The sequence below is a fragment of the Calypte anna genome, chromosome 6 (assembly GCF_003957555.1).
Source record: "Calypte anna isolate BGI_N300 chromosome 6, bCalAnn1_v1.p, whole genome shotgun sequence".
In the NCBI taxonomy this organism is placed as follows: Eukaryota; Metazoa; Chordata; class Aves; order Apodiformes; family Trochilidae; genus Calypte; species Calypte anna.
In genome coordinates, this window is record NC_044252.1 from 16850602 (window position 1) to 16876913 (window position 26312).

General features: G+C 41.1%; 1 protein-coding gene across 1 annotated transcript; it reads left to right on the forward strand.

The window, feature by feature from the left end:
* Nucleotides 1–146: 146 nt before the first annotated feature.
* On the forward strand, nucleotides 147–18845 carry ZNF488 (zinc finger protein 488). Its single transcript, XM_030453458.1, has 4 exons — nucleotides 147–195; nucleotides 10567–10789; nucleotides 15108–15336; nucleotides 17520–18845. The coding sequence occupies exons 2-4, from the start codon at nucleotides 10571–10573 to the stop codon at nucleotides 18677–18679; spliced, it is 1608 nt and encodes a 535-aa protein (XP_030309318.1). The 5' UTR covers nucleotides 147–195; nucleotides 10567–10570; the 3' UTR covers nucleotides 18680–18845.
* The last annotated feature ends 7467 nt before the right edge of the window (nucleotides 18846–26312 follow it).

A 26312-nucleotide genomic window follows, 5' to 3' on the forward strand; every position in this document is an offset into this window, starting at 1 on the left:
AGCGGCGGGGGGCTGCTGGCGTGGCTCTCTGGGGGTCGGGCGGCCCCGGCGGTGGGGTGAGGGCTCCTCGGGGACGCTGCCCTAGCGGGATTTCGGGAGAGGGCTTCGCCCTGAGCATTGGGAAGACGGGGCACGGAGGGGACCCAGTGCTGGAGAGCTCCTATCCACCGAGACCCGGCAGCGGGTGTTCCCCAGGTGAGCGGGGCATGGACTGCGGGGGCCGCTGGGGATCAGAGGGCGTGCCCAGAGGGGAGAACTGGAGCGGCGGGGCGGCCGCCCTGCTACCGGCAGAGCACGGGCAGCTCACGGCTAAGCGGTCGGCACCGCGTCTTCCCTCGCTTCCTCCAGCCCGGCCGCCCACCCAGGCTGCGCGGCCGCGGAGCGCTGCGCTGCCATCCCGGAGCGGGTGGCGAGTAACCGCGGCGTTTCGGGCCGTGGCGGCGGCCGGTGCGCACCGTGGGGGCTGCGGGGACGCACGGGCATCCCGAGAAGAGCTCTCGCCATCCAGAGCACCGCGGCAGTGCTGGGGAGCGCCGAGCCCTGGGCCGGGTTGCCCCGGGAGGAGTTGCCGGGGAGCAGTCGGGGAGCCGGCATGGCCCTGTGGTGGCCGGTGCTTCATCTCCACCTTGTCACCAGCCGCTTCAATGCAGCACCGAGGGGGCTCGGGCAGAGCCCCCCGGGCAGCGAGTGCTGTCGTTCAGGGCGGGATTGAGGGGGGCTGAAGGGGAGACGGCCCCCTCGACAACCCCGAAGGTGGGAGCCCTTTTCCTGCCTCTCGGCTCCTCTTCTCTCCCTGGACCTCTGGAGCATCACTTGCCCTTTTCATTGGTTGCAGCTCTCCTCATCTTTCCAACTTCGGCAGGTGATCGGAGCACCGAGGCAGGTTTAGGTTGTTAGGGTATAATTGTTTTTTAAGAAATTTATGACCTTTCTTTGGAACATCTCACGTTGTTAGTCTCTATTTGTATCTAATAGAAGGGTATTAGCTGCTATTGTTGTCACTGTCAAATGTCACATCGATCTGAACATTTGCAAATCCTTCCACGAAAAGGTTTCTGTAGGAATTCAGTCCACTACAAATGTCTTAAGCAATTTAATGTCTTTATTCCATGATCAGACAGCTACTTGTTGGAAGAAATATCAATAAAAACGTCGTGGAAGACATGATCTGAAAATAGTTTTCTATGTTAATATCGTTTTTCCTAAATAAAAAGCACTTGCACTTACACATAAAATTCAGTTAATAAAATATTACGAAGAAGCTGTCCCTTATTTTGGGCTTTTAAAAATGCAAAATTTAGTGCTTGACCACTCGTGTTGCCATTTATTAAATATAATTGGTATTAAATTTATTTTGGCAATAGGAAGATTAAATTTAAGATTTATTTCTCTTAATGTGTAAAATTGCACAAAAGCATAAGCTCCTCTTTGAAAAAACAGATTTATTACATATTGTATAGTTGCCTTATAGAACTCCATGGAAATACCCTTCTACAGAAAAAAAATACCTTAATAGCCACAGGAATATTGATGTGAAGTCAAAATATTGTTTAAGAATCTACTGTCTCCACATAATATAACCAGATGAGAAAATACAAAAATGCATTCTGTTTAAATAATTACAGATCATGCAGAAGATTTTGAAGAAATGACTTGACTAAATCTCAGTATGTCATTTGTGGCTATTTCAATGTCTGTAACACTGTGAATAAGTTAATATAATTTTCCTACAGCACAGTCATATGTTGCTTGCAAATGCTATTAATAGACACCAGGTCAAAAAAAAAAAAGGATTTTGTTGGGAAACAAATTCTTTCAGGTCAGACCTACTTTAATTTACAAAATTTACTTTCCATTAAAAGGTTTCTTTGCTTCATTGTAATCTAAAATAAGTTGTTGATGCTGTTCTCACAAATTCACATTACATAGTGTGTCCCTCAGTTCATTGGCTTGCTGTTATTGGAGTTGACATGATGTAGTAAGCATAGTAAGTTGCTTAGTAATTAGTAAGTTAAACATTAATGCAAATAAGATTAATATAAACTAGTGTTCCTTAGTACTGTTGAAGAAATCTCCAATATTAACCATATGACAGTGACTGCTCTTGGGTTTTAAAATACTTCTTTTTAAATATGGATTATGAACTTGCAAAGCTGCAAAAATTAAATAGCTGGATGTGTATGTATATATATAGTTAGTTGTGAATGCATGTATGTGTGTATATGTATATGTGTATATTTACATATGTATATGCTTACACACACATGTATTAATTTCCTGTCAGAAAGAAATAGTTGAACAGATACAAGGTTTCTTAAATGGAGAACTACCAAAATTAATAAGCAGGACTGCTAAACAAGAATGTACCTTATCTTGAACATCAGATAACACATTTCCTTTTAATTTGTGAAAAGGAGAAACAACGAAAACTGCGTGGGGAGAGAGGAAAAATTGTGACTTTTCAGAAGTTACAATTTTAGCTGCAGACTTGTATTTGGGTTGTGTTGGTTGTCTGGTTTTTTGTTCTGTTTTCTGTGGCTACATGAAGGCAATGATGGTTTTGTCTGCATGGATGCCTGGGTGAAGGAACAAGGTTACAAATCTGTGTGAGATCAAATGTGTTAGCACAAATTGTCATGACTCCTGTTTGCTTAAATCAAGCAAGGATTTTTCTGGAAGTGGCTACACATATCTGTGTGACGTAACTTTCTTACACTAACAGATGACTGGTTGCCTTCTCTATTCCCCCTTTCATGGAATAACTTCATTGCTTTAAAACAGGCGTCTGTTCTATGCTTTTTTTTGTGTGTGAGAAATGTAAGGGCATTTTTACATCTGCTTTCTCTCCTTTCCTGCTTCTTCCCTGCAAAATTTAAAACTCCTGTGACATTTTGAGGCATTATGTGTATTGCAAAACAGTGAACAATGCCAGGGTGGCAGGAGCAGAAATCAGGCCCAGTTTCTGAGGTGACCAGTAGCACAATTCAGATCTGGAATATGAGATACTGTGTGCTCTGAACTGAATTATATCCATACTGTGTACTGCATGTACTCTGCAGCTGCAATGATGGTAATTTGTAATGTTTACTGTCTGATAATCCTCAGTCCTGGATGAAAAGTTGAAACATTTTCCCTTTATCATACAGTAATCCTCTTTTTTAGGACTTAGGCCTTGAACTCACAAGAGCAAAGTGTTGGCTAATGGTAATGCTTCCATTAGACAGAACAGCACTAGCCCAGTGACCATCTCAGTGCAGTGCTCTGCACACAAAAATTAAAACCTTTGAAAGGCAGCAGACTGAAGAGGTGTGCTCAGTTCCTGGTTTTCCATGGGTGGAATGCCTGGTTTATGAAAGACTTGTAGAAGCCAGTACCATCCATCAGAGTCAGTTTGTTCAGATGCAATGCTGGACAGAAGTACTGATTCTGCCTCTGGTGCCAACCTGACTGGAAAGGAGTATTGACATTTTGTGTGTCAAACAAACTTCTAGTGTGAATCACTGACACAGCAGATAATAAAGATATTTAATTGTTTCTAATTAGGGTAGCATGGTATACTGTTGCTCATTGTCCAGCTTGAAACATAAGAGCCCTCCCAGTCTGTGCAGTTAATTTCTTGTGTTCAAGCAATGGGAGGTGTGGAACAGAGCCCTCAGTGACCTCTGTTTTAATGTTTCTCTGTTTCATAAGTGACATTAAAAGTTAGTGAGGCTAGGCTAGACTCTCCCAGGACTCGTACAAATATCAATTATTTTCTCATAAACCAAGATCTGACAGTCTCAGGCTTTTTGTTCCTGGGCTTCAGGTGAAGAGTGGAAATTGCATCCTTGTTGTGATGTTGGAGAAGTGATTCAATCCTTATCTACTTCAGAGAGGCAGCATCAGGAGAGATCTCATGTCAGCTTTTCCTGTTCTCAGAGGAAATAAGAAACTTAGAGGTTTTTATCTTCAAATGGCTCCTGTATTTCACAAGACTTGTTTAATGCAAATGTGGAGCTTGAGGTATTTCCTAATTTCCAAGTAAAGGTTTTGGCTCTGTCTTCTTCACTATTCCCACTGAAGTCTGAAAGATTGTTCGTATTAAAGAGATTTGGCAGCTTCGTGCTTCAGTAGTCTGGATATCCAGCCAAGATATAATGATGGTTTATCAAGAACTGTCAGCTCATATTGTGTGCATGGGGAGTCTCAGGTGATGGAAGACAGTCTGAAGACCATAGAGCCTTATAACAGGAAGAATTGGAGAACTTCTCCCTGAAAATATCGTGACAGTATCACAACGAGGTTGTGAGCACCCCTTAAGATCAGAGGTCTCTAATTTGCAGCAAATCACTCCGGAATGGACTGACATTCCTGAAAGAGGCCAGTTTCTGGAAGCTCCAAGTAGACTCTAGGCTCTTCACTTTGAGCTGCCTCATGATCTTTTCAGGGAATGATAGGCAGTGAATTTCTCTGTTTCTACTGACTATTTCTAGGGGCTTGTCAGGTCAGTGTTGTACAGCTGCTGTACAGGAAGGTGTGGTCAAAGGAAGCTGGGAGTGCCTGAAATGCCAAAGGAAAACAATTTTTTCCAGTAATTTGGAAATCCAGGCTAATTCTGTCCTAGTTTTATTCCACTGCCTTTGGATTCAGTTTGTGTCTGCAGTCAGCCATTTCCTCCTTGGTGAATAGTTTGTGGTTTTCCTTCTGCTTCTCTCCAGATGCCTCACTCAGGCTACTGCAGGGTCTCAAGTTGTCCCAGGAGTACAGGGGGTGTGTTCAGAGCAGCAGCACATCAAGGACTCTGAGAAACAGATATATTCACTGTATGCCCCAGTCATAGCTCCGCATAACAAAAACTTGCAGTCTTTTATTTTTTTATTAGTCTTTTATTACGCAGCTTTTATTATAATCTCAACTTTTTATAAGTATTAGTTGGGTTGTTTGTAACTAGCTGGGTGGGAAGTGGCTCACTGCCAGGAAAGGGCTCCTCCCTTGTTCCTTTGAAGGATGACTGCTGGAATTCAGATTTGCCACCAGTGAAAACAGGAAAATGGAATACCATATGTACTCACAGCTTAAGAATTTAAAAAATAGTGTCCATGGGCTGTTTCTCAAAGATGGGCAGATTGCTCAACTTGAGACCCAGAAATAAGTGACACATGACTGGGTTTCTTTATTAAAATCAAGAGTAACTCCTTCCCTACTTCCTTTTCAAGTTAATCCAAGACTTTTGTATATGATATGGGATATAATGTCTGTCTGAGGGGTAGCAAATCCACAGTTGTGTTTGTTCATTTTAAACAAGATGGGAATAGCAGCACATAACTACATTTACCTGTCTTCTTCATGTACACTGGTACAATTTTCTTCACGTAAGAAAGGAAACATCTTCCAGACCTGTCCCCAAGCTCGAGCACAGAAGCTGTCTTGCAGTGGCAGTGAGTTAAAAGAAATGGCTTGTTTAAAGTTTTCATTTTTTAAAAAGACCTTCTCAGCTTGTAATCTAATAGATTCAGGAAATAGGATGCAATTGCATTCAGGATTTATTTTTACCACTCAGGGAGATGGTGTTTGTGTATCAGGTACTCTCTGGGGGGCGAGGAGTCTGTTAAACAGCAAGTTCCTAAACTCATCTGTATGAAGAGTTTGCATCTGTGACAGATGGAATATGGAGAGTAGCCATCATCTAACAAGTGATCTGCTACTAAAGCACTATAAATATGTACTTTATTTCACCTGATCAGAGGTGTGTATGGGTGAGCCCAGAGGGATGGGAACTGCTTATGCAGAACATGAGCTAGAACAAAAGGATTATGTTGCATGAGGGGGATCCTTTCTCTAGGAGGCAATGGCACTCCAGTGCTGGCATTTAGAGGCACACATATCATTGCCTGCAGGATACAGAGCTGAACTGTATGACAGAGTTCTGTAAACTTTGCTATAAAGCAGAAGAGTAAACTAGTGAGATGTATGGCAGCTAGCGAATCGGTAAGAAATAAGAGCACAGAAAAATTATTACTTCTTAAGGTAGCTAGTGTGGAAATCAATAACATAAGACAAGAATAATTGGTTAAGTGTAGGCCTGTTATCATTTGCTCTGTCCTTTGCTCACCATGAAGCAATTCACCTCCTACTGTCAGTTGAATGCTAAGCAGTCTGGTATACCTTCTCTATCCCTCATTTGATGTCATTTCTGGATTCTTAGTAAGTATGAATTTCCTCAGGTTATGAAGTTTGTTGGCAAAGATGTGAGCTTTGAACTGGGACTGGAATCAGAACTAAACAGGAGTTCAAGTATTGGACTGGTGTAGCGTGTCAATGGGCATTTTACTGTACTTACTCGGGAAGAAGCACAGGGCAGACTTAGGGTTGGGATCTGCTGAACTTCCCTGAACTTTACTGAAATGGCACCTCTGGAAGCATTTTCTAGACATCACCATCCTCGAATTCATGGAAGAAAGGTAAAATCTGTTAGGAAACTTAAAAAGTGTTGTGCAGCCTCTTAGGGTTCTCTAACAGCAACAACCATTAAAAAGTGATTTTAGAAAGTCTGCTATGTAGAAGCAAATTGCTTTGGTCATCTCTCTGTGTTTGGGTACCCTCTTTTATGCTGCAACTGCTGAGTTGCACATTCTAGCCATAATATTGCAGTGATGCCAATAAAGCTTTTAAAGATTCTTAGCTCCTCTTCACCTCATACTCCTCTTGTCCATGGTCATTTCACCTCCAGCTCCTCTCTTGTGTTTCCTTTTCTCCATAGGAGTGTTCAGAAAGTAAATCTGTTCATTCTCTCTCTCTCCTCTCAAGCCATCTTTCAACACTCAGTCATTACTTTTGAGGAGGTCAGCATTTCAGTTCTCCAAGATAAGAGCTCTGGCTACCACAGAACCATGTACCATGCTGTACCTGCCCAGGAGGCAGGACTTGCTCCAGAACTGCCCCATAGATGAATCTGTATTTTGCTATGGAGATCTCAGAGTGAGTGCTAGCCCAGGTTGGAAAGCCCACAAGATTTAGCACATCCCTTTGCTGAGGTAGCATCTCATGTTTAAAAGCAGTGCAGTCACGTCTGCTCACTGTTCTGTCAGCTGATGAACTTGCCTTTGTAACAGGAACAGAAATCTCACCCATACAGAGGGAAGAGTTTTCTCATGTTATTTGGAGGCTATAGAAAAAAGATCCCCTTTTTGTTGTGAAGTATCAACACTATCCTCTCCGAGTACCAGCAGCACACCTTCAGCCTGCCTTCTCTGTTTCAATAGAGAATCTTTTGAATTTTTACTTCCTCCCTTACATAACCCTGACCAGACTCTATGAACAATGAATCTATGAACCTATGAACTCTATGAACCTCCTGTTTGAGCAGAGAATAGCAGAGAGAGTGAATAACACCCTCATGAGAGAAGTGATTCCTGTCTGACGTGGTGCTCAGAAGCTCAGGTAACAGAGCAGGCTGTCAACACCCGTGACACAGCAGGGTTGTCCTGCTCTCACCTTTCCTCAGGACCCTGTTATACTCAGATGTTACACTAGATGGTGCATTCCACAAATTATTTGAAGGGATTGATCTGAGCTTGTGGAAAGCTTCTGGAGCAAGACTGACCACAGCAAGCAGTGTACACACAGTATGGGGCTTTTCATAACTTTTCTCAAAGTTCACTCTTCTATGAAGTAGTTGAATGTGACCATAGCTGTCACTGAGAGACTTTGGCAGCTATGCCAGTAGATATGGGGGATTTGTTTGTCTGTTACAGGTCTTTGACAATTTCAAAAATCACTTAGAAAAAGCCTATCTGTAATAGCATGTTGAGTTTGAGGGATGATTGAGTTTAGATAGAGGAAAGATATGTTAGTTAGAAAATATCAGATATTTCTTATTAAACTGCATTTCACCCATCCCATCAATCTAGAATAATTAAATGGAACTGAAGATATGCACATAGTGATTTATTTGCTGGAAACTAAGTATTGATTTATTTGCCCCTGATACCTTTGCTATAGGGTGGTCATACTAATGATGAGTGATGGCTTCCCTTCTGCTCCCCAGAAGGCAGGATCAGCCTGCAGGCAGGATGGGGGGACAGGCTTACAGGCAGAGATTCCTGTGTCCAGGGGACTATTTCCTGCCCTTCCCTATGGGTTTGTGTAGGCTTGGAAGCTCTTCTGTATTCAGGATTTGGGGCAGGGGAGCAGGGAGCACAGCAAGCTGCACACACATTGCTTGCAGCTATTGGGACGTTCACCAAGGAGGCAGAAGAGCTTTCTGAGTTTTGCGTGTGCTCTGGGAGCTGGTGGTGGCAGTTCCATCTTGTAGGTAACAAAACCAGAGAAAGAGGGAGGACAACAGTGCCAAAGCATGTCCTGCCCCTTTGTGAATCTCTCTTCGGGATACATTTAAGGTAGATATCACTAGGTGCTGCTGTTACTCGTTCTTACAGTCATTCTTGGTTTCCACACATTTTCAGTCTTCAGAGAAATGGTTCTTGCTAGGATTGGTCTTAAAAGTAGTTCTTTAAAAAGCTGCTGAAATACAGAGGAAAGTACCAGGCAGCAGTAGCCATCTGGGTTTCTTGGTGCCCTGGTATCTGTGCTTTGCTTTAAATTTCTGTAGGAAGAGAGTGACAGCACCCACCATCTTCTAGAAGAAGTGTTTGTGTTCAAATCCAGCATCCTCCTCCATTGAAAACCCAGCTTTGAGGACCATGGATTCCTGTTTCTTCCAGGTTGAGCACTCTCACAGTTTACATAGAGAAATTCGGATGAACTTCTCAGAAAGACAAATCTTAGTAAGGGCAGTTGCCTTCTAGGATCATAAGTTGGTAGGTAAAAAAATGTCAGAAGAGATCAGGTATTTCCTGAATGTGAATTCTTCAGAAAAGGAACGGTCTCAGTTTATTACTATTTCTAAACTTTTCTGTAGAGAGATTTTGAAGGACTTCAGATCTCAGATTTATTTTTCAATGATTTTTAACTTTTAATTTTGACATTCTTCAAAATAAATATGCCACGATAGTTTCAGTTCATTAAAAATCACCATAGTTTAAATGGAAACACACATATACATATTAATATGTTGTATGTAAATAGACAGCTCCTATATACTGTACAAATGTACATAGTTAATATAATTTTTTCCCCATACCATTAGTAACTTTAGGTTATTAATGTGAAACCAGATAATGAAACTCATCTTTAACAGAGAGGAGAGACCTATTCTATCCTCATCTTAGTAACTAATCTCTGGCAAACCATCTGACCTATTTTTTTTACCCCTTTACCTCCCACTCTTTACCTTGGCTGACTGCATCTGATGTTTACTATTTAGTGCATATATAACCATGTATTTTAATGTTTTCAAGGTTGAGCCTTAGACCTCACCTACCAGGAAGAAACACTGAACTAACTATACTGATTTAGAAACCGTGCAAGTCAGTGCAACTGTGCAAATCAGTGCAACTCTCCTGAGCACTTTATATCACTTCAGTTTAAGTCATGAGTCAGTCAATTCTGTTGGCAGAGAGTGAGAAAGATTAGACTGGATCTTCAGCTCTTCCATCTCAGTGTTTATTAGGACAAGCCTCTTCAGGGCTTGTTGCTGTTCTCTTTAATTTTCTCTAGCTAATAGACCTGATCCACCTCCTAGCTGTGTAAATGAAGTGTTTTCCATGACCTCCAGCGAGGAACTGGAGATGGTAGTATCTGTATTAAAAACCTAGAAAAACTGAGAAAAACAAATAACTCAAACTTGCCTCTTCACTGCATTTAGGGTTCTCAGATTGTGGCTCACATTGAAGAAACCACCTCTGCTCTGAAAAATGTAATATTCTCCACTTAAGGGAGGAAAATTAGTTCTCTAAAGACAGCAATCTCTGCTAACAAAGCTTTTGCTAAGAGTATCACCAAAGAGTTACAATCTGATTTGATACTCCTAACATCAGGTAAGTAAGATCTCGCATATATTTTGAGATGGGATGAAAATAATCCTTTTGTCACTCTCCAGAGATTTTGTGTATTCAGGCTTGATAGAATCAGGACTCAGGCTATTCCTGTTTTTCTACTTGCTTAACCAGAAACTAGACTGATGCTGCTCTTCAAGTCAAAAAGTGTGGCTTTTTTCAAAATGCATTTCAAAAAGTATTTGCTTTTTTCCCCTGTTGTTCTCACTCTCAACCTTTCTTCACACTTCTACAAACTACCAATATTAAACAAGAAGGTTATCTGAGAATATACTGAACAAGAAACTGCTTAATTCTACTGACTGAACATTTTGCTTTTTGTTCCCAAAGCTTCTTACTCCTGGCAATAGGGAGAGCTACGTAACAGAAGTTGAAATCCTGGAGTTTCTGCCTGTTCCAGAAAAGAGTTACTGACTGGTTTAGAAATAATTTAGAATTTAGAAGTCTTTGTTTTGGTGCAGACTCATTATTTTCTTTCTGAACTGGATAAAGCTGTAAACTTTGTAACCAAAAATATCTAGGCACATTCTTAAAATTCACTGACAGCTCCTGGAAGCCTTTATATTATAAGTAGTGATGCCTCTTCCCATTTCCATCTCCATCCCAAATGTGATTTCTTGGTTTTTTACAGGTTTATGATGGAACTTACCTGTTTGCCTAAACTCCTTTCTACAAGTGACAACAAACTTTTGCATCACCATTTTCCAGACATATTGGCTACTGTTCGTACCACACAAGATATTCCTGAAGAAGCTGTTTTTGGACCTTGCATGCTCCAGAACACCCTGCTTGACACAGTAGCTTTTATTGCTCTCAAGTGTTCTGATAGACGAAACATCCAGTATGTATTTAAGGTAGGAGAAAACAACATCTAATGCTGCTTTTTTTTGGTTTTGTTTTGTTTTTTGATATGCTACTCATATCAAAAAGGACTACAACTCTCCCGGAGAAGGTAGTTTTGCCAATGGGCAGATTTTTGTTTTGTTCAGCACAACTAAAAGATCCCTAAAGGCAAGAAGTATCCAGTGCATTTCTGTTTTATGAGGTCTGGATGGACCTTAGTGAAACCTGTTACCTCTGCAGGAAGAACACAAAGTCCCACTTCTGTGCTGAGGCTGACCTGCTTTAGTACTGACTGGGAACAGGAGGAAAGAGGGATAAGTAGTTTAAAAGCTTCATGCTCATGTTTTGTCCTTACAAAGGACAATGGAGGCTTATCAGGAGGCCTTACAGCTATAAGAGAGCAGTGAGGGAAGACTGGCATTGCACTTATTCATGCAGGTGATACATTTGCAGCATTTGTTGATGAACTAAGCAAGCATCAACCCCTTTGGCTCAGTTGGCATAGGCTGTATGAACTATAGAAGAAACCTATCAGGCAACTAGTCCACACACTCTTCAGGCAGCCACAGCTTACTGCTATTACTACATGGACTAATTAGTAATCTAAACTTACTTTAGATGTGTCTGTGTGACAGCTGCACTTTTCAGTCACTGTAGAGAAGCCCTACAGTTATGTCTGTGAAGCAGAAAGAATTGTTATGTAAGGAAAGTCAGAAAGCCCAAGACTGGGATGGAGTGTTAAGTCCAGTTCGAGTTCCCAAGTTTTTTTGCTGCCTATCCACTGTTCATCATATTATTTTAATTTGGACAATGCATGTTTCTCATGCTGTCCTTCTGCCTTGTCTTTCTGGGTCTTGCAGTGCATTTCAGTCACCATTGGTCTCGATGAAGACAGGGAGGGAGTGGTTTACAATGTGAGGCAAGGAAATTTCCCACATGCTGTGTCATGGGTCTGAGAGATGTCCAGGCTCTCATAAGATTCTTGTTCTCTGGAGGGGAGAAATCCCAGGGAGTATGTATAATATGGAAGATGGAGCTGTTGTGAGATATCTGTTTTGTTGTTTAGTCCAAAAGGGATTTACATGTTTTTTCACTCGTCTTCTTGGGAACCCTGACTTAAACTCTTTGGGCCAATCTGTACTCTCAGGCACAGAGAGTGCCTTGGCAGCCAGTGGTACAGGTGGTTCTTACCATCTGATAATTTTCCCAAGCAAAGCAAACCACCCCTAACAAAGGGGGCCCATCTGTACCACTGAGTTTCTCTGCCCCTTGAGTTTCACTCTGGGTTCCAAGGAAGAGTCTTATTTTCTCCATTTTCCTGCAGCCTCTCTAAAGGAAGCCAAATTGCCTCTGTAGCCCAGTTATGATTGACCCTGTTGGGCTGCAAAGCTTTTCTCTCATATATAGGTGCAAAGGGGTCATCTGATGGATTGCAGTCTCTGGAAGAGGGTGCACTTGCAGGATTTATAGTGTTCTAAACACAGGATAAAACTAAAGCTGGTGCATGCTTCTAGTTGACAGCGCACAGGTCTTGTATTCTGTCCTTTACATCTTCCCAGCTTTAAGATCTCTCAGCTCTTCCTGAGAAAGCTTGGAGGAGCTGTGTTCTCTTTGACTTTGCTTTGAGCATTAGCATAACACAGAAACTAATAAATGACAGCCTCTATTAGTTACAACCACTCTGTGTGTGGGGTGTGCTTATGTCACTGTCAGAATTTTGTATTTCTCAATCATCGTTAATTACCATGGCCTTTAGAGAGAATGAGTTACAGGGCATGTTTATTTATTTTCTCCCTTATACTAATTAAAACTTATCTTAACGGTTCCCTTATGTTTCATTCTTGTATTCAAACAGTAATACTTTTCATAGTAGGTAATAGCCAGAGAGAGTTTAAACCAGAAAGAAATAGCCAAAACACTGCTTCTCATACAAAACACCAATGAATGGCTACCCTGCAATTAGTGGAAAACAAAGAGCTATACATTGCTTGGGGTGAAATTTAGATCATAGTTGTCATTAGACATTTATAATTTCCAAAAGTTTTCTTTCTAAACAATGACTTACTACTTCAACGTAGTCTACCTGGACATCAGCAAGGCCTTTGACACTGTCTCCCACAGCATCCTCCTGAAAAAACTATCAGCCCGCGGCTTGGACAGGAGCACCCTGTGCTGGGTTAGGAACTGGCTGGAGGGCCGGGCCCAGAGAGTGGTGCTGAATGGGGCTGCATCCAGTTGGCAGCCAGTCACTAGTGGTGCCCCCCAGGGATCAGTGTTGGGCCCGGTTCTGTTCAATATCTTCATTGATGATTTAGATGAGGGGATTGAGTCCATCATCAGCAAATTCACAGACGACACTAAGCTGGGGGGGAGTGTGGATCAGCTGGAAGGCAGGAGGGCTCTGCAGAGGGACCTGGACAGACTGGAGAGTTGGGCTGATTCCAATGGGATGAGGTTTAACACGGCCAAGTGCCGGGTCCTGCACTTTGGCCACAATAACCCCATGCAGCGCTACAGGCTGGGCACAGAGTGGCTGGAGAGCAGCCAGGCAGAAAGGGACCTGGGAGTCTGGATTGACAGGAAGCTGAACATGAGCCAGCAGTGTGCCCAGGTGGCCAAGAAAGCCAATGGCATCCTGGCATGTATCCGGAACAGCGTCGCCAGCAGGTCCAAGGAAGTGATTCTGCCCCTGTACTCAGCCCTGGTGAGGCCACACCTCGAGTACTGTGTCCAGTTCTGGGCCCCCCAGTTCAGGAAGGATATTGAGGTCCTGGAGCAGGTCCAAAGGAGGGCAACCAGGCTGGTGAAGGGACTCGAGCACAGACCCTATGAGGAGAGGCTGAGAGAGCTGGGGTTGTTCAGCCTAAAGAAGAGGCGGCTCAGGGGAGACCTCATCGCTCTCTACAACTACCTGAAAGGAGGGTGTAGCCAAGGGGGGGTTGGGCTCTTTTGCCAGATGACTTTCAACAAGACAAGAGGGCATGGTCTTAAGTTGTGCCAGGGGAAGTTTAGGTTAGATATTAGAAAGAATTTCTTTACAGAGAGAGTGATCTGGCATTGGAATGGGCTGCCCAGGGAAGTAGTGGATTCTCCGTCCCTGGAGATATTTAAAAAGAGACTGGATGTGGCACTCAGTGCCATGGTCTAGCAACCGCAACGGTGGTTCAAGGGTTGGACTCAATGATCTCTGAGGTCCCTTCCAACCCAGCCAATTCTATGATTCTATGATTCTATGATTCTATGAAAGGTCAGTTGAGATTTTTTTATGTGTGTAGATGAGTCCTATGGAGAAAAGGGTATTTGTCACTGAGGACTGTGTTGTAATATACACACAGAGGGGAAATAATTTGATCAGTAAATTTAATATTATTTTTAACTTCTGAGTGCCTGACCTTGCAACCTAAGCAAAATTTTTTAACTTAATCTCTTCAATATTTCTGAATGCATGCATACTGAAAGTAAATCAATGCCTTGCTACTCTCAGGAATTATTTCATGAAAGATACTCATCTGATCAGTTTTTATCTCTTTAGATACCTTGAAATGAATTTAATTGATCTATCAAAGGTAGAAATAGGAACATGTAATTTTATTTCTGAAAAAGAAAAGAGATCACATAAGTGATTCTTAGTTGTATTTAGTAAAATCTAGATTTAATGTAATTTAGATGAAGTTATATATGTTGTCTATCACAGACATCTGTAGATGTTGTCTGCTTGGTTTGTTGAATCAAATAACCAAGGTGATTCTTAAACCTCCTGATCCATATCCTCTTATATCAGTGAAAAACTCCACATGAAACACCCTGGAATGTGTTCATTTCTGAGCTCTCACTGCACTAATCAGGGTCTGCACGCTTCTCACTTCCCTTTCCCCCCAAGACCATAGCACTTGCACCTCTTCTGATTCAAATCCCATTTTCCCATGGGATTGAGACCCCTACTTACAGAGGAGCACACTTTCTGTAATTCTGTGATCCTCACCTGACACAGTTCCATGGGACAACCTGCATCAGACAGAGCACAGTATCCTTGCCTTGAGTGAGCTGGAGTCTGGCTGATGTACCAGCACTGGCATCGTCACAAGGGGTTACATATGAGCATCAGTGTCTCTTCCCTCCTGTACAGCTGCATTCCCAGAGCTCTCAGCATTCACACCAGGGTAGCCTTCACTCTATAATGACTTTTGATTTGGTCACAATGGCATATGAATTGTTCTCACAGTTTTGGCATACTGGTTGTGTGTGAGGCAGAAAAAAGGCTTTGTTCTTTGTTCTTCTATTTGAGGCCCCAAGACCTGAAACTTCCCTTTTTTGTATCCTTTCTCACAGGTAGACATTACATCTGTGCACAGTCCCACAGGATTGCCTTGGATGAGACTTGTGCAAGCAGCTGCCAATAGAAAGGAACAGAACTTGGAAGCTTACTTAGAAAACAGTCAATTATATTATCGCTCTACCAGGAAGATCAACAAAAATGAGGAGCTGCTTGTCTGGTATGATGAGGAGCTTTCCAGCCTTTTGGGTTTCAATGAGATAAAAGCTCAGAGTCCCCAGAATGGTAAGTATTGAGTTGTTGACTGCAGGGGTCACTGGGGACTGAAGTGGGCCTGCAACTTTTTGTATTACAAGACTTGCAATACAGAAAATAAAACCTGTCTATATCCTTAGACAATCAGCTAAGAGAAAAGACCTTATACTTTGGGGATTGAGCTGGAGGCACAGAGCAAGAAGAAATTTGAAGTTTTCAATACTAGTTTCATTGTTACTTTCAAGCAGAGGGTGGTGCATTAGAGACCCACTCCCACCCCCAAGTCCTTCTCCTCAGGGCTGTCTGCAATCCTTTCTCCTCCCAACCTGTATTCATGCATGGGATTGCCTTGACCCAAGGTGCAGAACTTTGCACTTGGCCTTGTTGAATTTCATGCAGTTTGCACAAGTCCACTTCTCAAGCCTGTCAAGGTCCCTTTGGATGGCATCCCTTCCCTTCAGGGTGTTGACTTCACCTCACAGTTTGGTGTCATCAGCAAACTTGCTGAGGGTGCCCTTGATTCCACTGTTCATTTTACCAACAAAGATGTTAAATAGCACTGGTCTGACTACTGGTTGTTGAGGAACAGCATTCATCTCACATCTCCATTTGGAAACTGAGCCATTGATTACAGCTCTTTGGTTGTGACCATCCAACCAGTTCTTTATCCAATGAGTGGTCCATCCATCAAATCCCTATTGTTCCAGTTTGGAGACCAGAATGTCATGCAGGACAGTGTCAAATGCTTTGCACAGGCCCAGGCAGATGACATCTGTTGCTCTGTCTTTGTTCACCAAGGCTGTGACCCCATCATAAAAGGCCACCAAATTTTCAGGCAGGACTTGCACTTAGTGAAGTGTGGCTGTCACCAATCACCCCTTTGTTATCCACATGCCTTAGCAGAGCCTTCAGGAGGATCTGCTCCAGGATCTTGCCAGGCGCAGAGATGGGACTGACTGGCATTCTTTTCATTCTTTTCATTTTTGAAAATGGGGGTTATGTGTCCCCTTTTCCAGGCAGTGGTAACTTCACCAGACTACCATGACTTTTTGAAATTGATGGACAGTGAGTGGCTTAGCAACTTTATCCACTGCTTCTTTCAAGAGCCATGGATGAATCCCATCAGAGCCTGTGGACTTAGGTTATTTAGAACAGGTATAGGTTGGTAAAAAGCATGAATTAGTAAATTTATATGGTAAAGGACTTGTTTGTAATTTCGTATAGGCTCACAGGAACCCACTAAATAATTTTAACTTATTTTAGTGTATTCTGTTATCTCCTTGTAGACACAGAGTGGAACACAGCCCTTTGATTTACCAGCCCAAAGTGGTTACACAAGTGACACTGTATCTGGACTGAAGATTTCAAACTAGCAGATGTAATATTCCAACTTAACAACGGCCTTATTTTTCTTATGAAGTTCAGTTTCTGTAGTTTGGAAAGGGATCTAAGCTATGCTGAGCCTACATACTATGAATTTGTAGTTCTACTCAAACCATTTACGAGCTTTTCTATGTATCTCAGGCCTCAAGTGGTGCCTGACATCATTTGCATTGAAACACTACTGTGTGTTCTGAATCAAATACAGAATCACACAACTGCCATGGTTAGAAATAACCTTGAAGGTCACAATGTCAAAATGTCCACATCCCCATCCCCCAGATAAAATAAAAGTAAAAAAAAAAAAAGTAAAAAAAAAAAATCTATATCACCATGCCCTTCATGTCCTGAAGTGCCTCTATATGGTTTTTAAATACTTCCTGGGATGGTGACTCCAATACCTCCCTGGGCAGCCTGTTCCAGTGCCTGACTACTTTGTTAGTAAAGAGTTCTTCCTAGTCTTTAGTCTAAACCTCTCCTGGTGCAACTTCAAGTCATTAGTTCTTTCATTACTTACTTGAGAGAAGAGGCCAACCCCCACCTGCCTGCCACCTCCTTTCACCTAGTTGTGGTGACCAATAAAGGTGTTAAAGGTATTAAAGTTTATGCAGAAAACAGAGACTTATGTAAAAATCTTTGAGTCCAGGTCTAAAAAACATTATTACTTGGGTATATACAATTTATCATTCAGCCTATATTAAAATTCAGACTTCAAATTGTCATAAAGTCCCTAAGGGGCTTTTTTGTTGTTTGTGTCAATGACAGCATCAGGATCTGCATCCACCCATGATTCTAACTTTTCCAAACTCATAATCTGTGGTCTGTTTCTGCAGAGTTGAGATGCCAAGGATGTGACCGAGTGTTTAAATGTGAGCATTCCTATCTGTCCCATGTCCGCTTCCTGTGTGTGCCAGAGAAGAGCACCCCGTTATGGAGAAACTTCCAGAACCTTAAGCCTGAAAAGAGCAACTTAGCTGAGCAGACCACCAATTTCCACAGCCTGGCAAGGGATGTAGAGGTCAAAATGGCAGCTTGTAAAGATGATGCCCTTGGTTTCACAAGAGAAAAGAGAGCAAAATCTGAGGACGCTGAGAACAACAGGAGCAGGAAAACAGTGTTGTTGGAGAAAACCAATTATTTGAGTGAGGAACATAACTGTGGGGTCAAGGAAGAAGTTGGGCATGCATCAGGTGATTCTTTCTGGAAGCTTAATTCAGGGAGGCAGTCAGCTAGAAAGGATGCTTTAGAGCAGAAGCAGAGTGCTTTTACTGAGGTCAGGAGGATGAAGGAGAAGCTGAGGAATGAGAGACTGAAGAAGCCAGAACAGGAGGAGGGTGAGGTCCCACTTGGTAAAGATCACGTATCAAAGGAAGTGTTGCTGAACTCCTCTGGTAGTGCATTCTCTTTTGTGTGGCCCACCAGAACCCAAGAACAGAAGAGTGCTTTCAGCAAACCCAGTAATTGTCTGTCAGAAAGAACTGCAGTAAATTCTTCTCATCCCATGGGAGACTCACCAAAGATCCTAGGGGATCTCTCTGGCTTCATTGACACCACAGACATTTTGTGCTGCAGCACTCTTCTCAATTCCAAGTTCTTTGTCAGTGATTTGTGTAATGCTCAGATGCTGCAGACAAACATCAGTCAGAGCAATGTTTTTCCATATACCTCAGAACCGTGGCCCAAGCAAGCAGCAGGACAGTTACAAAACCCAACTACCATTTCTTCTTCCTCCTCCTCTTCTTCCTTGACTCTTCTTCCCCCCACTTTCACATCCTTTGGGGTGGCTGCCCAGAACTGGTGTGCTAAATGCAACCTCTCCTTTTGCATGACATCTGATTTAGTCTTCCACATGAGGTCACATCACAAAAAGGAATACTCCTCAACTCAATCCCAGTTCAAGAGGAGACGAGAGGAGAAGCTGACGTGTCCCATTTGTCACGAGTACTTCCAAGAACGCCATCACTTATCACGGCACATGACTTCTCACAATTAGAGCTGTGCAGACAGATGTCACCAAGCAACTGGGCAGGTTGGGCAAAGATGGGGAACACGGTTCACTTGTATCCATTTCTTTTTGAGTTTACATTATTTTCTGACAGAAAATCACTGTTTACAATAATTTATAACAGATGCTTTGCAAAAAAATATAAAATGTTTACAAGAGTTAAAGTGGATTGTAAGTTTTGAAAATTCAACCTAGCCCTTGTCAATCTATTTATGAGGAAATGTAATAGTGAAATGAATGCACTTGCAGTATTAATATGCAGAGTTGCTAACAAATTTATTGTATTGCAAATTGAGTTTTCTTCACTTGTATTTGCTTTGCTGGTGTCTATACAGTACAATGTAAATACAAAAATAACAACCAATCAGGAATTAATTTGAGAATTAAAAAAATCAGAGATCGTATGCTAAGAGAAATTGCTGTTTCTAGCAGTTTTGATGGACTCTTGTTCCTATATATTAACTGAATCATCTCTCTTACCAGATTTGTGAGTCGGAGTAGAAAACCTATTACCTCAAAGTCTCTTGGCTTTGAAAGGGACTTGAAGTTAAGACTCTGGAAGAGGGTAGATTTAGATTAGACATTAGGAAGAAATTCTTCAGTGTAAGGGTGGTGAGACTCTGCAACAGGTTTCCCAAAGACATTGTGGGTGACCCCTCCTCAAAGTCCCTGCCATGCATGGGGGTTGGAACCAGATGACCTTCAAGGTCATTTTGTCTGAATTCTGTTCTAGTTTCTGCCATTTTTGAAGTATCTTCTACCTGGGTCAGCCTGGATCTTTGTCAAAATATGACCTGTTTTCAACATTTTCAGGTAGGCACGGAGCACAGATTCTGCTCTCTGTGTGCTTTTGAGATCTGTGTGACTTCAGTAGCTGTACAGATCTGATGGGAGGAGAATTTAGCCTGTGGTTTTTACATTTTGGGTATACTAACGAGAAGAACTAGGGTATTTGAATTACTGTTGGCTAATGGCAGGTTGAATCTGTACACTTCAGCTGTGGCTGATGGGCTCTGTTCTGCTAACAGCTTGTAGAGGAACGTCCTTCACAAAATGACACAGGCATACATGAGCTGCATTGCACTAAACCAGCTTGTCTGTCCCCTACAGGTTTCTATGTGGGCCAGCTCCAGCTCTTTTCTCAAAGGGAGTTTAAATGGAGCCAAATTCTCTCTATTGCCTGTTCACGAGACATTTTTATTTTGCCTTCTTTGGTTTGAGCTTTTCCTAAACTCAGAAGCAGATGAGTCTTCTTTGGTTTGAGCTTTTCCTAAACTCAGAAGCAGATGAGTTTATACAGCTCTGCATGTGTGGATTCCTGTCTATTGTTACTGAAGCTCATCTAATTAGCCTTTTAAATCTATCTGGGGGCTTGCTCTTGATACCTTATGATAACATGTTCTTCAAATGAGCATTTATCTCTCTCTTCTATACTACTTTTTAAAGTTGTCTGATGTTTTTGTGGCCTGTCTCTGAGCCTCATTTTCTTTTATTCTCTCTCAGATAGAGAATAATCAGAAACCATTCATTTCCCAGCTAAGACTAAAGGATATTTCAATATGGTCCTTATTGTTTTCCACCATATTGGTAATATAGCCCAGTGTTTGTCTGCTGCATGCTGGCCAGAAGTTTTTTTTGAGTTCCCATTATGATGTCTAAGGCTCATAATACAAATATCAGCATCTTAACACATCTGAGTGATAAAAGCCTGAGAGTCTAAGGCTATCAGCTGAGATCAATATATTAGACTCATTGTCATCTATTGGGAAATTTGTATGTCAGGAGACTGTACCCTTACCAAGCTATTGCTGTTGAACATACCTATTTACTGTTAACATAAACCTTGGAATTATTACAGGCCAACCACTGGCTTGCACCCCAGATTTATTTTCACAACATAAAGTGATTAAGCTGTTTCACTATGCCTTTGAGTTCAGAAGCTATAAATTGAGACTGGAAGTCTGCCTGGATTGTAACACAGCTTTCCAAGGTCAGTGATAGAATCTTTTTGACTGAGTCATTAAAAATATAAATGAACAAAAGCTTTAGAACATGGAGCACAGTTAACAGTCTTTCATTGAGTAGGGGATGGTGTGGATTCCTTCTAATTTTTCCATCTCTGTTTTGTGTCCAGTAACATTTACTGTGTAAGTAATATATTTATGGCAAGGTTTAATGGGCCAGATTTGACTCCATCTGGTTTTGTCTGGGTGCCAGCCAGTTACTGGGAAGTCAGTGTCCATGAAGTGTAATTAAGGACTCAATAGTGTAACTGCATTCATATAATTTATCCAAGTACAAATTCTGTATAATTCCATGGGTTTACTCCTGATTTACATCCATTACTTTAAGATCAGACTGGCTCAGTAGAGATAAGACTAATGATTTTTTTGTACTATTGCTACAAAATGTTCTCTTGTTTACTGAAAGACGCCATCTTTTCTTAACACTTTTGTGGTTAGAAACCTAGCTTCAGTTTTCTCCTGGAAAAAGACAAGACCAGGTGTATAATGCTCCCTCATTTTATGCTGTCACATTGCTTAAACTTGACCCTGCTCCCAGGGCCTGTCTTTCCAGTGTGCTACACCTGGAGCACCGTTTAGGTTGGAATGAAGCAGTACGGAATTTAAGTGGTTACAAGTTTTCACTGATTTTGTGTTGGTGTAAGTGAGCCTGAGAAAGTGTGGAAAAGTGATAAACAGCTGCTGAATCTCAAAACCTCTTCCACTGGGGTGTTAGATCTACGTCTTTACAGGTTTCAACAGTAGTCAAACCTCACTGTGCTTATGATATGAGGTTTAAGCAAGTAGCTAGGCTACAAGGAGAGAGAGCTTTCCTTTATGTCATGAAGTTGATTTCTTCGAGGGGGAGAAAAAAATTTAAGAACTCTTACCCTGTTTCTTTGCAGACATATCTCATATTTGCATTCTGTGATGACAGACAATATATAGAAGGGCAAGAGTACCAGCTATGAAAAGCAGAAGAGATGGTTCAAAATGCAAAAAGGAAGAGGAGAGGTTTTTTTATCAGATTTATTTCTGGTATTCTCCTATTCTCACCTCCTCCATTTGCAGGGGAAGTGCAGTTTGGTCATAGCTTGTAAAGACTGGGATTTTCCTCTTGCAACATGGAAATAACACTGCAGACAAATGTGTGCAATACTGCACTTGCTCCTTTGTAGCTGCCAGCTGGCATAGAAATTAGTGAGATCTGGCAATAAATGACTGAAAAAAAATTATTCTTATACTTGTCTAAGTGTGTTTTTTCTGTGAACTTTTTGTTTACACAAGCAAATGACCAATATGTTATCTTGTTGCCTGCTAATCTTGTGCTGACGTTAGAGCAAAATAGCATAGAAGCCAACAGAACCAGAACCTGATTCCCTATTTGTAAAATGAGCTCTTGTGTAAAGACCCATGTTTAGGCAGAGGGAATTTCTTGTGTGTGTCTGAGGTTTAACCGAGTGTCTCATCTAAGCTGGGGTACAAAAGCCATGGGGCTTATAAAATTTTTTCGCAGACTTTATGTCTGTAAATGAAGATGTTCATATTAAAGCTGGGTGAAACAAGCATTGAATAGGCAGAAGGAAGCCTAATGAGACAAAGAAAAACCAACTTCCTAGAACTGAGTCATGCTGGAAGCTTTTATTTCCCTTACATCTAGAAGTCTGAATACTTAAACTAATGCAGATGAAAGGAAATCCTGCTGGAGAAAACACACTCAGCTAGAGTGGGGGTTCTTTAAAAATGAAGGGGCTTAAGGAGTTCATGAAGGAATGCAGTCACTTCCAGTGTAGTACTGTGATTTTACAGCAGACATCCAAGTAAAAATGTTTAGATGGAAAAAAATAGGAGTTTGGTGTTTTGTTTTGTTTTGTTTTTTAAAGAGGAGGAGACAATTTGAAGTCAGCTGTCTGGTTCTTTTGCTGTCTTTGCTAGCAACTGCCTGTGTTATTTTGATAAAACCTCTGGTTCTCACAACATCTGTTTCTGGATGGGTGAGAAGGGACATAATACCATGCTGTTATGCTTAGCTTTAGAGGCTGTGTTTCTGCAGTGGGTTGTGAGTTTACTGGTGGGGAATGGCATATTAGGATATTTGTTCACTCATTGATCTGGAAGATGTGTTTCTTCATTGAAATGGCACTCAGATAGATTTTTGAAGAATGTATATTTACTTGCTTTTATCAGTAATTTCTTAGTAATTGATGCAGTCTGTGGGCTCCCACTGGTCTACAGAGCACAGTCTGAAAATCATTGGACTGAGGCAACTTTTTCAGGTATGGTCAGGTAAGACTACCTGGAGAGAAGTACTCTCCAGAGAGCAATGATGAATCATTTTGTAGCAGAAAAAAAAAGTATTATGTTGTCTGCCATTTCTTGGTAACAGCTCTGTGAATGCTAAAAGGAGAAAGATCATACTGCTGAGAGGCCTGATGCACCAGTTTCTTTCTTCTGCCTTTAAAAGGAACAGAATTAGGACTAAACTTTAGAAAGCTATTCTACCATCTATGGGATGGTAGGTAAGCGATGCTACAAAGTGCTGAATGTCCAGAGAAGGATGGCAGGAATAGGATGGCAGTTTCAATGTGTTTCCACTTCCGAAATTGCTTGTCCCTCCCCAAGAAAACGTCTGTTTAACTTTGTCATTTAAGTGACTAACCATGGATTTTCCATAATTAATTTTAATTCATAGTTTTGTGATGTTCAGACCTTGCAATGCAGTGTAATTTTCTATACAATTGCTGTGTGTAGTTTTGTGGTATCTGTTAATCCTACTGTGGTCATAGTTTGGTTTGAGCTCACATTTTAGTGATCTCTAGAAACATAAAAAATGCCAGATGGTGCAAAATGTAGGGGACAAATATACAAAGTGAGACATGTAGCTCAGTATCTGTATTATTCTTGACACTGTACATGAATTGGAAGATCAATGTACAAAGAAGCTGTGGGGAAACAAAAAGTTTTTGACATCAAAGATGATAGAGATCAGCTTTAGTTCTGAAAGTCCCAATGTAGGTTTTCTGTGAAAGCTCTGTTACCTATCATAATTCCAAATGTTCTAGAAATGTTTGGTACCTCTATGTAGTACATTCTCATTAGGTTCAGTGCCACTTGCCTCAGTGAGTCCTGCAGGCTCTGCCTTCATGTGTCAGTTCTGAATTTGCCTCTTTTCAACTTCACTGCATTAAAGTGACATAGGATAGTATATAATTTATCAGTCCTGCTTGTTATCTCTCCACTCTGACATAAGAAACATCATCTTTTCATTGTTTTCAAACAATGCATTTCCTGTGATCCTATCCTGACCAAAAAGCACAGTCTAACACAATTTGCACTACCATGTGTCCAGGTTATAAGCTTATTGAGATGGGAATAAATATAACAGAGTAATTTGCAAAGACAGGAAAAAATAGTTTTTTTAACACTGGCCTTTGTTAAGCCTGATGGTTTCAGTGCCAGTTAGCCAGCAGATGACATATGAAACACTAAATAAAACTTTGTCAATTAATAAAATTTGTCAAGGTTGCACATTAATTTTCCAGTTAAATTGATCACTTCAGTGAACTACCAGCACTACTGATTTCAAAGGGATTCACCAGCAAATGCATCTTCACTGTTTGTTTTCCCAACAGGATTCCAATTTCTAGACATATTTATTATTCATATGTATTTATCATATTACTATGGGAAGAAATTATTTTCTATTTGTGGCCATTTGCTACAGCTTTTGATTTCTGAATGGATGGCTGAAGTTTTTAAATGTTGAGTTTATCAAAAGTTGTGTGTACATGACAGCAAAGCTGACTGTGTTTAGGAAAATGGAACAGTATATCTGGATCATGGAGATATTAAAAGGCTTAAAATGCACTAGAAGAAATACATTAGTGTTGTTTACTCATTCGTTGTCTACTCAACTTTTCCCCGTATCAAGTATTTTTAATATTCTTCAAACTTCAGTTTACACAAAATTCTGTATGAATTTTAATTAATTTAAATATTTGTTATAATACTGAGAAGTTCAACAACTAGCTAGTGCATAAAATCAGAATACAAAAGTTATTTGAAATAGTTCAGGTTATTGATTGCACTGAGTGTAGTTGGTAAGACAAACAAGTAGAAAAAAGATGGGAAGTTTATTTGGTTGTTAAAAATTATTTTCTGGTAAATAATGAAGAAGATTATCTGCAATCAGATGTTTAAATAAGATTTATTTTAAAAATGACAGTAACTTACAAGTGAGCAAGCAAACAGAAATGTGTAATGGCTACAGATTGACTAAATTTGGGGGGACAATTTTCCTAACTTAATTGACTTACAGGTGGCATTTTGTAGAGATGAGAAATTTTGAGATCTAGATAAGAACTATATTTATTTCTAAATCGTTACAAAGACAGATGGGTAGGTAACAATTGTAAAAATGACAAGGAATGTTGTTCATTGAATAAACTCGTGTATAATTCTGTTAGTTGTCCTGGAATGCACTATTACTTAATAAGTAGATTGTTAATAGAGTGCAAAGGATATTTCTCCTCTTTCTTCTTGTCTGTGGGGCAGGACACACAGCAATATGTTGCCTTAAGTAGAAACATATGCCTTTGCCCCCTGACTGTTGTCCTGAGCAACGGGTGAAAGAGTTATTTTACAGCCTTTGTCCTGCTCTTTCCCCATGCCTCTTCCAGATACTAGGGAGAAGCTGGTATGCACCTAAGAAATCCAAGGAATCTGGGCAACCCTGACAGACGGGGGAATGGTTGGGTTTGGTACATCTAAATGATGAAATGAAGATGAGACAATTTAGCTCTTGCAGTTTGGAAAATGACTCTCTCAAGTACTGTTAATTCTTATTTAAGATTTATAAATAAAGATGTACTGAATCTCCCAAGGATCATAGGTGCCTTTTTCTGTCTTTGCAAGAGGTGTTTCATATGCCTGAAATATTGAGAGCTAGGATTTTCTAAAGAACAAAGGTAAGTCTGTGATTTGGAGCTAAATCTTACAGACCAGACACTGCAACAACTAACATTTACATTTCACCACAGGAGAAGAATCTGGAAACACAGTGAATTACCCAAATATCTCAGCCATGCCCAGAAAGAGTTGGCTTCCATAGAACAAGCTAAAGAAGTCAGCATGTGGAGAAGGGAGTCACTTAAGTTCCCCCTCCTTGCTGGGGTTTAAAGCTGGGAAAGCAGGTTTCTTTCTCTAAAATCTTGGTTACTAGAAAACTCACACAAAAAATGAGGCTTAATTATAAAGCCTCTGCCCAGAATAGCACCATTGCTGATGCTTGTGAATTATTCTGGGTAGCAGAAGGGCCTTCTGACTCCTGTTGAAAATGGGATTTGTGCAATACACAACTCATGGTTTACTGAGCCAGACACGTAACAAAAGGAGGAGCACCTATAGATTGCCCATCCCCTCACATACAGATATGCACATACACACACTGTGTGAGATTTTTGTGGTCTCAATTTTGCATAAGTTAACTAAATTATTGCTAAATCCTACTCTGGGTTCCCAAACCCATTATTAGTTCAACTCCTGAGAGTGAAAGTCCCTCAGGCTCCTTTGAAATTTACTGCCTACCTTTTCTTCCAGGGCCATGTTCCCTCACTGGG

Coding starts and splice junctions, on each gene's coding strand:
- ZNF488 (XM_030453458.1), top strand. CDS start 10,571: ATGATGGAACTTACCTGTTTGCCTAAACTCCTTTCTACAAGTGACAAC. Junction 10,790..15,107: donor ACATCCAGTATGTATTTAAG/GTAGGAGAAAAC, acceptor CCTTTCTCACAG/GTAGACATTACATCTGTGCA. Junction 15,337..17,519: donor AGCTCAGAGTCCCCAGAATG/GTAAGTATTGAG, acceptor CTGTTTCTGCAG/AGTTGAGATGCCAAGGATGT.